At 35.0% G+C, this 13599-nt stretch overlaps 1 protein-coding gene across 3 annotated transcripts in view; it reads left to right on the top strand.

Moving 5' to 3' along the window:
• The window catches only part of CCDC146 (coiled-coil domain containing 146), a 77439-nt gene that overhangs the window by 50651 nt on the left and 13189 nt on the right, over nt 1–13599 (top strand). For 2 of the 3 annotated variants that reach the window (XM_035322541.1, XM_035322532.1), the window contains 8 exons: nt 2767–2824; nt 3270–3446; nt 4044–4117; nt 5609–5836; nt 6854–7040; nt 10178–10273; nt 11867–12037; nt 13425–13513. In XM_035322541.1, the coding sequence (XP_035178432.1) occupies nt 2767–2824; nt 3270–3446; nt 4044–4117; nt 5609–5836; nt 6854–7040; nt 10178–10273; nt 11867–12037; nt 13425–13513 (1080 nt within the window). The remainder of the gene's footprint in view (nt 1–2766; nt 2825–3269; nt 3447–4043; nt 4118–5608; nt 5837–6853; nt 7041–10177; nt 10274–11866; nt 12038–13424; nt 13514–13599) is intronic. The other variant, XM_035322549.1, reaches the window with a different exon arrangement.

Genomic DNA, 13599 nt, shown 5'->3' with positions numbered 1-13599 from the left:
TCTCCTCTCCTCACATCCATGTGTCTTTTACCCTTTTCTTTCTTTTGCCTCCATTTTCTTCTTACCCCTTCACTGTTTTCTGCATGAAAGTAGTTGGTCTGCTCACTCTTAAGGCAACTTCACTTGGTGCTTGCTGTTCCCTGTTGCCTTTGTTCATGTCACAGAAAATGAGGTGTTCAAATCATTTTACTTTTGATGGATGGCAGAGTCTTTGTTGTGAAGTTGGAATGGATCCATAGGAATCTGTCCTCATGAGTGAGGAATGTGACAAAAGAAAAACAGTGTCAGCTATGTTCTCCTCCTAATTTTTAGGATTGCTCTTTTGACCATCTGGCATGATATTAAAGAGGGCACAGCACAGGCCGATGACGAGCAATGCAGTAGCTCTTTAATCAGTTTGAGCATGACTTATTTAATCAGTTTTTGTGGCAGTCAGAAAGCTATGGGTGTTTGTGCAGAGTGGACATTCATTAGTGTGATTATGCCAGTCCCAAGGAGTCCTGCTAGGAATCCTGCTGAAATGTGTTGGGGATACAAATTGTCCTTATTAACTCATTAATACACTTAGACAACCTGTTGGTAAGTGAAAATATTGTGTTTGACCAGCACAGCATTCCAACACAAGACTCAGCTGTATAGTGCACAGAACCAAAGCTGTTATCACTGATTCAAAGTGGCTCAACTTCAGCTCAGTTTGATCCAATGTTGTCTATAAACAAAGGTGCACTAAAGGAGTAGCTCCTGAGCCCCCCTGCAGCAAAGAAACCACCTGATGTTTCCTTCTACTCACTTGTACTTGCACTGTGTACCTGCAAAACACTCCTGTGTCTGTCTGCACTCTGTGCAATTTCTGAAGTTACAATAGACTTTGCAATGAAATTTTATTTTATAATTATTTTAATAATACTGGGGGGGGGGGGGGGGAGGGGAGGAGAGAGGACTGATCTAAACCCAGCTTTTTTCTTTGAAAGACTTTTTCTACACTCATTCAGTCTGTGGGTGTTCAAACACTGACATTCAAAATTGTTTTTAGGCTTAGCAGTCCCCATAGAGGCATGCTTGCAGTCTGTCCAAACAGATATACATATATGCTGTAAAACAAACTAAAAAAATCACCTCTGTGCCTTTATTTCCTCTGTGTTGTCCATCTGATTCAGTGCTTGCTCTTTGTGATTTTTTGGACTGCAGCATTGACTACCCAGTTTTCTTTTTGGACTTTTTTTTTTCCTTGACTGATTGGAAAGATGTCACCTGAGGCTTCTGAGTAAAAGCTTTACTCCTTTTGTTGGAAGACCAAAACATAAGAAACAATTCATTCAAGAAAAAAGGTAAAATACTGATAAAGAGTTGAGCTCAAGATCCAAAGAAGGATCCTTCATGAGTCTCCACTAGAAGACTGAACTCTCTACCCATGACCACCACCACCTGAAATGTGAGCTACCACCTTGCAAAGACTTAAGCTGCCCTTGAAAGGTTGCACAGAAAAAAAAAAAGAAAAAAAAAAAAAGAAAAAAAAAAAAACTTGTCCACTTCTGTTAATACTCCACTTAATGCAGGAGTGGTATAGCAGATTCTCACAGACTACTTGAGTCTCAAAGGAGGCCGAACCAGCACATCCTCTTGCTGGAGTTACAAACACGAATTTAATTGCTGCTGTTGATTCTTTGCTATGTCTGGGACACAGAATTTAGCTGTTCCACCTGTTCCTCAGTTGTAATCATTGCTCTTTTATAGCCTGAGTATCAGCAAGTGTCATCAGAGGTACCAACTACACTGAGAGAACCTGGTTCCTCAGTCGGTAGCACAAGGACTTAAGTTTAGTTGGTTGTGGCAACATGCAACTGCTGTAGCTGAAACACCTCATTTAGGATCAGAGATGTTCATTGCATGCACTAGGGTTGTATTGATTTATTTATTCACTGATTCCAAAGCTAGTTTTTAATACTTGGCACTATTTACCTACTCACCACCAAGAAGCTCCTGTTGTAGGTCTTGTTGGCTCAATTTCCCTTTTGTACTTACTTGTCCATCTTTTTCACATCAATTAAAATACACCCAGAGTTTTCCTATTCTTTTCTTTCCTCCTTCTGCCCTCCTTCATTATATCTGTTGTCTGAAATTAAATTGCAACATAGCTTTGCACATAGGTTAAGATCACCTTGGCTATTCTATTTAGTTTTCTATTATACCCAGTTGCCTTAGTCTACAACCCCTGTCAATTTTCAGGACTTTTTTTTTTTTTTTTGTCATGAGAGCCCATTTAGATTCAAGGATCTTTACTTACCATTGTTTACAGCATGAAAGTGTATGTGAACAGTCGAAGGAAGAAAGTTTCTTACCAGGAACTGCACTTTCTTTGATGTGTGATGTCTTTGTGGATATTTATAACCCACCTACTCTTTCCTTTTGCCTCAGCTCCAAATTAAAGTGCTGTTTTCTGCAGTTGGGAGGACCTGTGGGTGGAGTGTGCCTTCTGACCCCTTATATTTTGTTTGTATAAACACAAGGGTGAAGAAGGCACCCCTATAGAAGGGGGTAAAGCTAAAAAAAATCAGGTCCAAAATGTAGAAAAAAAAAATGCATGTATGGTCTATCTTTCATAGTTCCAGCTACTGTTCAGCAATCTTCCTCTAAATCTGGAAACCTTTAAATTGTTCCTGAGGGTGATCACCATATATTTAATCTAACACAAGATTGGTTTCAATACTTTTTTTTATTGTTTGATATATTACTAATATATTTAGCTCTTCTTTGATTTTCCTGTAGTTTGCAAGAAGAGAAAACACTTCTGGAAAAAGAATATGAAAGAATTCCAAAACAAGGTGTAAGTATGAAACATGGGAAAAGCCATGTTTTATGTGAAAATATTTTTACAGTGTGTAGCTCTAGAGTTCTTTCAATTACATAGAAAAATTAACAGTATATCATTCAAGTTTGATAACTCTAGGGCAAGCAGTGCATACCTGATTCAAAAAAGATCTCAATATTGTTAAGTTTACTCAACAATATTTTTTACTGTATTCAGCAAATGTATAACGTCAAGATAGTTGCAATTTCTAGGATGTGAATATGGAAAATTCATTTGCAGGCAGGAATCCTGATGAATTCATTTGTGTTTGTTGGAAATAAAATTCTGCTTATTATTAATCATATTTCATACCTTGTTGTAAAAAAATGTTATCGTAATTCAATGCCAATTAACTTTCTAATAGCACAAACCTGCAACTATAAAAGGGAAAATAACCTGATCTTCTACTTCATTTTTAAAGGAAGCAGATAAGAGAATTAAAAAGTTGAAAGAAAGTTGTGACGAGCTCAGCAAAGAAGTAATTCAAAGGAAAGCAGAAGTTAATGAAATGAAAGAAGACATTTTATCCAAGCAAAACTTGATGTTAACAGACAAAAAAGAAGTGGAAAAGCTTCTAGAGAACCAGGATAATTTAAAAGTAACACAAAATTTATTATATCTCTGTGTGTGTACATCTGTGTGCACGCATGTATGTGTTTATGGGTACATGCATTTGTCCAAGGGAGCAGTGAATCTGCTGGATGATGTCATTTCAAATCATTAAATATACTTATTTCATCATTTTTCAATAAGCATGAAACACGCTGCTGTGCTATTTTCCACTATTATTCCTTCAGGAAATAATGAAAATCCTGGTTTTGATAATAAAAAAATTGTTTTCAGAATGCCATGTTTGCTATGCTGTGTTATTCAAGGCTGCTCTAATACATGCTGAGATCCAAGAGACAAAAAGTATGCACCCAGGTCTTTGCAACTTTCCTTTCCATGATATTGATAAGATATGCAGACATATTAATAATATTCAAATGTATTTTTTGTTTTGCACACATAATGACATGGTAAATACCATAATGATTAGTTTCCACAGTAGCAGCTACTATTCCCTGGGACAAGCTCAAGTAATTTGAAAATACATTTCTTGCCTAGTTTCACAGCAGTTCAATGGGAATATTAATTATATGAAATCACACCAGATTTTGAGACTATTAACCTAACCTTTCTGTTTTGTTGCTAGGATGAGCTAGTTAAGATCCTTGGTGTTCCAGCACAACTTGGAAAAGAAACTGAGAAGATAAATTGGAAAAAAATGTATGTTTTCAATAAATAATTAAATATATATGTATTACTTATTTTCATCTATTTGTTATTGAGACTTTACATAGAGTTGGTTAAAATTAAGATCAACATTTTTAAAAGCAATCCAGTTAAAATCCATGCACTGTACAAAAAAATATAGTATATGCAGTGAAACAATTTAAGATTAAATACCTTCCTCTATTGGAAGGTGTCCAGGCCCATGGCAGTGGGTTTGGATATGATGACCTTTAAGGTCCCTGCCAACCCAAGCGTTCTATGGTTCTACGGAATTTAAGTACAATAAGGAACAATTTAGAACAAAGCTCAGTCGAAAATTGCTTAACCATCTTACTGCACTGCAATAACATGTATCAAATCTACTTACTAGGTTTTAATAGGTAATAATGCTATACTATGTATATTGTGTACTCTACCAATTAACCTTTTTTAGACACTCTAGTCCTCAGTGACAGCATGTTAATTTATCTCTGTTGACATCAGTGAAACTGCAGCAGTTTTCGCAGCTGACCGTCTGGTCTGAGCAAAATAACCCTTTTCCCTCAGTGCTTATGGAGCAGTTTTTTAGTCAGGTGTGTTTTACTGTGAGCTCCCATCGTGAATTCTGGTGTCAAATATTTCAGCTGGGAAATGTAAGCTAGTCTCTAGCCTTTCATTTCTCTATTTTCATGTAGCTGTTTTTTCTTCTATCGGAGCATGACATGCTGCTTTCTGCATCTGTAAAATCTAATTGTTGCTGTGTAATGTCAGCCAGGTCACTCCCAGATGCTGGCAGTCAAATTGCCATCCAGCTGAACAGTGCTTTTAGTGCCCTTTTAGTTACACAGAAGGTTTTGTGTCTCCTGCTTGCAGTCCCAATTTGTAATATAGTAATTACTTGTGAATGTTAAGTTTCTCCGTTTTCAAATCTATGTAATGGTTTTCCTTTACTTTCTCCTCAGTACTCTGCTTAATGTAACTGTGCTGTAATAAATCTAAGTTTTCCCTACAGAGCTAGAAGAAAGCGGTTTTGAAGAGTTGGTGCATTGTGTAGATTATTAATGATGTATTTAAATGAGTCTTTCTACTTCAGTGATATCACAGAACGAACTTGCCAGAGCTTCCAGCCTTGGGAATCATGTTTAGAAGTTTCACATCCCTGTACCTAGTCATGGTTACAGAAGTCTGTTAACTCTTTATAATCTCTTTAAAGTCTTATAAACTCTTATAAAAATCTCTATATAATCTCTTTAAAGTCTTATAAACTCTTTAAAATATAAGGTGCTAAGCTACCTGTTAGTCTCACAGCAATTTTATTGTTGAACCGTATTGGCACTTTCAATGCCAATTTTCAGTGTATGTAATCTGTTTTTGAACATATCAAGTAGATAGCTGTGGCACTGAAACACTTTTGTGTGTCCATGAAAACTGACAACTTTCATTTTCACTTTTAAATACATATGTAGAAATGTGAATTTCTACTGTTTTGTTAAAATATATCCACAGTGATACAGAGAAGAAGAAAGAAGCCCTTAATAACCAAATACAGGAGTTAAACAATACTCTAAAAGCCACTGAAAAAAGGATGGAAGAGATTTTGCAAGAAAGAGAAGATGTAATGAAGGAATTGGATGGAAAACAAGCTTTGCTAGAAAGCAAACAACAAGAATGCGTTGCTCTGACAAGATTGCTAGAAATTGGCAGAGAGAAGGAATCAGCAATCCTAGCAGACAGGTTAGAGACCTAAGCTGTGGAGTGTGTGAGCACTTCTCTGTTCTGAAAGATCTTTTCTCTGTTGCATTGCTGATGCTTTCAAGTTTTATGTTGCAGTTAGTGCAGACTAGAAATTATCAGGCTTGATTTGACTTCAGAAATGTTTATATAAACTGCTGGAATCTAGGATATGGCTTGAAGAAAAAGTTAAAAGGCATAAGTATTTGATAAAATCCTGGGAGAGTGAGACTCTAGTTTTGGCTCTGAAAGGGAAAATGTTTATCTCTCCAGTGAAGATGCTTTTTATTTTTTTTTCTGTGTAGCTCACAGAAAGTAAACTAAGCAAATTAAATAAATAAATAATCAGTATTCTCATTTTCAGATGAGCATTGTAAATTTCTGACCCATATACTCCTGAATTTCAGTGGGGACTTGCCACTTATATCTTTCATATTCCCTTGAAATTACGAGCTTAGATATACTAAATAAACTTTACATATATTAAATATGTAAAATAATACATATTTACATATACTAAATATGTAAAATAAACTCTTAGGTTGATTTCAAGCTTCACATTATTCCTTCTTTGCAAAGGAAGATGTATAGTTGCAGTCATTGCCATACCCTCAACAGCAATGCTTTTGCCTTTGAAATCTTGTGTTAGATAGTGGCACAGTAAATTGAAATGTCTGAGTGAAGCAACCATGTAAATATTCCCTCATACTAAAAAAAATAAATGTTTTCCTCTTCTTCCAGTAACAATTTATTTTCTACAGTTTTTTTTTTTTTTTAGCAGATTTAGATTGAACAGGTTGTGGAACCTCATTGACATAATTAAGAATATTATCATTGATTAAAGCTATCAAAAAGTTACCTGCTAATATTAAAGTAACCAGTGACAGTAGTTTATAACTTTATCTTGCTGCTCATAGATAATTAATGCAGTACTCAAGCCGCATTAAAATGATCATGCCTGATTCATACATGTCTTGCTCAAGTTACCTGTTTCTAAAATTCTCTGTGTATCTAATATAGAGAAGTTCTGGAATATAATTTAAAAAAACGTATCTTGGAGAAAAAACAAAAACATGATACTCTCATTCACAAGCAAACAGTGAAAGATAGAGAACTGAGAAATTTAAAGAAGATGGAGTTACAGCTGAATGTGATTTATGAGTCTTTGGAACAAGATAAGTCACAGCACAAAAGACTCAAATCAGAGGTCTGTATGAACATATTTATCGTAAGAATTCCAAATTTTCTTACAGGAAATCCATCTATGAAACCTTTTGACTAATCCTAACAGATGGAAGGAGAGAAGATTGTTCTAAGGGCATGTCTTTTCTGTGTTCTATGCACAGAAAAGTATCATGAGTGTTGCTATGACTAAGGAGGCTCAAGGTTCTATAGCTGTAACAAAAATACTGCATCAAGCTATACTGAGCTGTTCTTGAGGAATGGAATTTAGGTTGGGAGCATCCTAATCAAAGAGACCTGGGAGATTATTGTCACTGTGGCATCGTGTTTTCCTTTGAGAATTATGTATTAAACTGTGAGATTATGGTCATTTTAGAAGGGACATAGTACAGTAGCTTGCCCACTGGCATCAGAGAAATTTGTATCTGGCAAATAAAGCCAAGTATTGCATGAATCCCAGGTCTTACAACAGGTGACAAAAAGATTCATGTTTTTAAAATTTGAAGATTGCTTGCACATTGTTCTAAATAATTTATAATGCATTTAACATTATTCTTGGGGGCAGGAAACAAGCCCTATGTAAGTTTGGTATTAAGTGATATAACTCCCTAATTCATTTCCACTCAGATTTCTCTTTTCTCAGTTCTCTCCCTACGTTACTATTTCACACATTACTCTTTGCATATTGATTTACTTTTTCCTGTTTTATTTATTCTGCTTTTAAAGAGCAGTTTCATTCTGTTTGTCCATTCGAAGCAACTCCTTTTTTTTTTTGTCCTTCCCATTCTTTCTTAAAAAATATTTTGTTTACAACTTTTTCATATTCTTTTTCTCTCATCACTGATTCTTCTAGTCCTTCTTTCTTACGTTTTTTTCCTATATCCCTTCCTATATAGTCAATCTTATAAAATTCATCTTGCATAGTCAAGTAATTTTTTTTTCCCCAAGAGAATAATTTATCAATTATCTGATTTAGAAGCATAAGGAGTTAATGTTTCCTAATCTGATATTGTGTCACTGCATTTTTTTTTATCCTTCTGAGCAATTCAGGCAGGAAAAAAAAAAAAAGTCTTATTTATATTACTGTAAAATTATTTTTACTGTCTGAATAGGGAATATTCATAGATGAAGTTGAAATTGCCTCCTGAATTCACTTGTGTATTAATTACCTGGTAATGCCAGCCTACTTGGAAAGGGGGGAAGCTCTTTATAACCAGACAATAAAGTTTTAAACTGAGTTTCCTGAACTGTTGATTAAAGGGCACGCTTATATTTCAGACTTTGATATTAAAGCTCATACTGAGATTTTGTTCAGTATCAGCTTAGAGAATCTGAGAAATGTTTTTTTTTTTTTTTTTTTTTTTTTTTTTTTTTCTGTGTTCCTATTGAAGAAATATATCTGGAGGGAGAATCGCAATTGTTCAGAAACATGTAATGTTAAAGCCAAATGCCATAACTCACTGACAGCTGTGGTTAAAGTTCACTGTCTTGGGTGAGATCCCAACCCAACCGCTTTCCACTGCGTGAAAGGGCTGGAGACCTGTAATGGGACCATAAGTTTTAAATGACATTGAAAAGATTCCCTCAGAGCTACGCCAGGTTATACTGCAGGCTTCTATGGGTCTTGCCAGTTGCAGCATCATGAGGAGAGAGGGAAAGGGAATACTGGTAAGAGATAAACGTGGAGTTATAAGCAGTGTCTTACTGCAGAAGTTACAGGATGGTACCAGAACATAACCAGGCCAGGAAAATATAGTCTTTTTAGCCCACCAACCCCATTCTCTGATTCTCTTCTTTGCTCTTTTAGAAGAGCAAATGTGAAAACACCTCTGCCCTGCCGCATGGTTGTTCAAATGCAATATTGGAATGCAAAAGCTGGAGCAGCCAGCTTAATTCTACTTTGTATTTGCTATCTTGAGATGATTTTCATTTAGAAGACTTGGGAGCACAGAATTTAAAATATTATAATATTCAAGTAGTTCAAGTGCCTGTTTGACTGATATAAGCCAGATTTGCATTTATTCAGTGTGATTCCAAGTGAAATTTTCAACAGAATTAATTGCTAATACAAATACTGCAGAAACAGCAGTACATCAGTGTGTTGCCCCACATTTCTTTTCAATCGTCTGCAGAAGTGCAGAATGACTAGTTTGTAGAATAAGGAAATTACACGAACACTTCCTTCAAATGTGTTTTTCTTCTTGTTAAGTTGTGAAAGGTCAGCTATTGCTAAACGTCGACATTCTGTGTGAAAGAGAACTGGCGGCCCTGGCTGCCACCAGCCCCAGAGCAGGGCTGCTGTTCCTCCCCCTCCATGGACGTGCTTTCTTCTGACAACCCAATGCAAAGACAGCCAAAAATGCCTAAGTTTAGTCCTGTCTGATGTTTAAGGACAAGAGTCCTTAATGGATTAAGGATGTTTGTATGAGCTTTCTACATTTAGACTCAAGAACTCAATGGCATCTTTTGAATCCCGTCATGGAAATGTGGAAATGTCTGTTTACAGCCACCCCAGCCTCTTGCATAGCACAAGTGGTAATGAATGCAAATGGTTGTAGTGGGATTGTTCAGATGTATTTTAATCAGAAAGTAATTTCTTCCCTTACACATTTCATTTTAATTTTATAATAAACAGATTCTCCCATATTGTACAAAATATATATATAGCACATAGCCACATTATTTGTTTGGACTTTCTAAAGGCTAAGGAGGAAACAGGAAAATCTTACTTTAACAAATAATAATTAAAAAAAAAAAAAGATAAAAAATGACACAGGCATGAAATAAAAACCTCATTAAAATTATTGGTATTTTCTTCCTTCAGAAAGGTCAGAGTTAACGCATTTATGTAATAGTTTTTTCTGATTTTTTTAATTGTGGTTTAGTTGCTGAAAAGAATAACAAGTGTAAATTCAGTTACCTAAATTGGGCTTTGTGAAGTTCAGTGATTACAGTTAAATTCTGAATAGAAAAACTTGAACAACTTGCAAGTATTGCTGAGGAGCTCTACTCAACAACCAATAACTCTTGGATTAGGTACTATAACAAGACAGAAAAAAATCATTTCATAATGTATGTAAGTGATTGAAACAGATTTTCTGCATTTTACATTTTTCACATCTTTTGTTGGCATCATGCAGAACGTGTGATTTATTTTTGTAGGCAGAAGCTATCCATAAAAGTAATGAAGTACTATTAGAAAGAAGACGAGAACTGCAGAAGGAAATTGAAATGAACAAGAGAAGTTTAGCTGAACAGGTGATGTGTTCTGCTTTCTCATACTTACTCACTGTAACAGTTGCTTTACAGCTATGACAATAAAGGGAATGAAGAAAAATTGAGGAGAGTTTCTTGCTGCATCTTGCTGGTGAGACAACATACAAGAGTATTTTCTTCAGTTTTAAAGACTGGTTGTTTGTCATATTTAGAAAACATTTTTCAGTGTTACTGGTCACATATTGGAAGGTAGAAAACAGATTTTTTTTTTGAGTTTAAGTCCTTCTGAATATCATTAACTATATTGCAGCTAGAAATGTGATGGGTATAAATTTTCTTTGTGTATGACACATTATTTTGTTTAGACAAGGACAATTCAGAATTGCTAAATTAAATTTAAATTAAATTTTTCATCTTTGTAGTTTTGTCATTTCACAGAATCATGGTTTGTGTTGGAAGGGACCTTAAAGACTGTCTAGTTCCAAATCCCTTGACATGGAAAGTGGCAACTTCTACTAGATTTGTAGATGTATGTCAATGCTCACCATGGTCAAATACACTGTGGAAATGCAGATTCTTCAACTGTAAGAGTATTAGTACCTGCCACTATACAGATGACTTTATAACAAGCAATATATTTCAGACATACTTTTTTCTTAAGAACATATTCTCTTATCTTCTTACCCTCGTATACATTTTCATTTTGTGCCATCTTTGAATTCAGCTTGGTTTTGAATACATATCCATAGGTATTTCCATATCACTATTTGTGTATGGGATATGTTTTTAATGGACCACAGTAGTCAGTAATGATCTTTATATAGTCGGTGAAGCCTGGAAATAGGCTTATTTAAAGATTATAGAGGGATGTAAGTATAGAGGATTCAAAGATTACATAAATAACTGTTCTGATCATTTAACCCGACCAACAGCACAATACAGATCAGAGAAGTTCCCCGAATTAACTCTTCTTTGAACTACAGTGAAAACTTAGAAAAAATCTAAATCTTGATTTTAAAATGCCAGTGTGGGAGCGACAACCACAGTTCCTGCTAAATTGGTTTGATGGTTAATCTGTGTTAAAAATGTGTGTTTTTTATCATCTGAGTTTGTCTAGCTTTAGCTTTCAGTCACTGGATTTTTTCAGTCACTTAGCTTTTAGCTTTCAGTCACTGGATTTTTTTATGTTTGACCTCTAATTTGGGAAGTCTGTTATCAGACTTCTGTTCACTTTATGGCTACAACAGACTCTGATCCAGTTATCCTCTCATCTTGATTTAAGAGATAAAGCTCTTTGAGATTCCTCATGTACAACTTGCTTTCTAAACCTTTTGTAGTGAAGATTGCTGCATACTCCAGTTTTGTTACTTTTCTATTTAATAGCTGAAAGACCTGCTAGATTGAGGAAGAGAAACTTCCTAGGTGATAAAATATTTTAACTTGTTGCTAAGGGATTATACATGGCACTCCAGCTGGTATCTTTAAGGCAGTTTTATTATATATTTATATTTAAATCCATGTATTCTGTGTGTGTCATATATGTGTGCTTTGCAGATAAACCCAAAGTGTTTCATACTTCAGGTTTGTCAACACTGATGCATCAATGCATAAGGAACTGAATTTGCTTTTCTTCAGGAAATGATATCAGATATGGATGCCCGCACGTTAGACAAATGTATCGCTGAAGAGAGACGGCTTTTCAAAGAGCTGGAAAAATACAGAAATGAGTTATCCAGACTTGCACATCTGACGTGGCTCAACGTTGAACAGAGGGAGAAAAAATGTAGGGAGGTTCAGAAAGCCCAGGTAAAAAAATATATCTCATATAATTGGAAGACTATTCTAAAATAAAAGCTGGTATAAGGAGAAATTAAATTACTGGTGAGGGGAACCTTACAGACTCTCATTTCCCTCTTCAAAGTTCCACCACCACACAGGAAGCTCTCAGTTCTCTTGTTTTAGTGGCAATTCATGGTGCAGTGCAATAGTGTATTGCAATATCACAACACAACTGAAACAAGGTGTTTAAAAGGAGGTTTTATTTCTAAAGAATAAAATAATTCTGAAAGAAAGAGGCAGAAAAGCAGATAGCCTCAGCTGAGATTCTCAGAAGTACAAGAACCATGTGTTTTATTGTGCAAATATATGGATATTAGAAGATAATAGACCTGCTACTTATTCCAAGGACAGGTAACAATTTTTATTTTCCTGATACACTTCAAGGTTTAAGTCATTCTATTAATTTGAAGGAAGAGGGAAAGAAAACTTTTTCTTCTGAATAGTCACTGGGTTTGCTGGCATTATAGTATCATCCGTGCCCTATGATTTTGCAGTCTGCACTAACTACCAGGAACAAACTGGTTACACTTTCACAATGTATGTCTGTATTAAAATAAATCAGATAAGCTATCCCTTTAGCACTTTGGGAATATTTGACTGTCTATAGAAATAGAGTCAAAGGCTCATGTCAGGCTTTACACATTTGTTAAAAATAAGTCCATAAACAGGTAAAATCATAAACAATATAAATTTATTAACACACCTGCCCAGAATTGCAACCCAAGATCCACCAGCTTTTCCTAATGCCAATATCATCCTGCTGATAACAGTGGGAGGTGAGGGAAGGCCTGTCCACTAAAGGTTAATGACCCAGGCTATTAAGGACTGAACAGAACTGAAATCAAAAGACAAGAGCCCTAACAAAATGTAAGTGTGTCATTCTACTTGATCATCAGTAGTTGTTTAAAAGGCAGGGAAAAAAAAAAAAAAAAAAAGTGAAAAAGGAATTTTATTTGAAAAAGTGCACCGGAAATTCAAGGTACAATTTCAGTGGTGCAGATGCCAGATAATTATATTGTGATGGAGAGGCTGATTAACAGAAAGGATAGATCTCCAGATAGCAGGGGACCAATCATTTTAAGATGCAGCATCAAATAAATCATCTACATTAAGAACAGTCATTGTAAGATTAGTATACATAGAAAGACTGTATTCTTTAATGTTACATTAGAAGTATTTCATTATAATTAGAACAAGTTTTTGGAACATTTCTACCTCACTGTCTTTTCCTCATCTAAGAGGAGTAGCCATCTGAGTCACTTCTTTGAAGATATTTCTTTGAAAAATCGAAAGTTTTTAGATTTTTAGATTAGAAAATTCTAAAGTGCTTACTGAATTCTATTTTATATTTCAGATACAACTCCAAAATAGTCTTAAAGAAATAAAAAGAAAGGATCTTGAAATAGAAGTGTATAAAAAGAGGAAAAGAAAAATCCAAAAACAGTAAGAAAATAATGATACATTTAATAAAATAATGCATTTTAAGGCATTTTTTATTGAGATAATGTGTGCATTAACTTACAATAATT

Source organism: Oxyura jamaicensis, chromosome 1 (genome assembly GCF_011077185.1).
Source record: "Oxyura jamaicensis isolate SHBP4307 breed ruddy duck chromosome 1, BPBGC_Ojam_1.0, whole genome shotgun sequence".
NCBI lineage: Eukaryota > Metazoa > Chordata > Aves > Anseriformes > Anatidae > Oxyura > Oxyura jamaicensis.
This window is presented reverse-complemented; position numbering and strand designations above follow the sequence as displayed.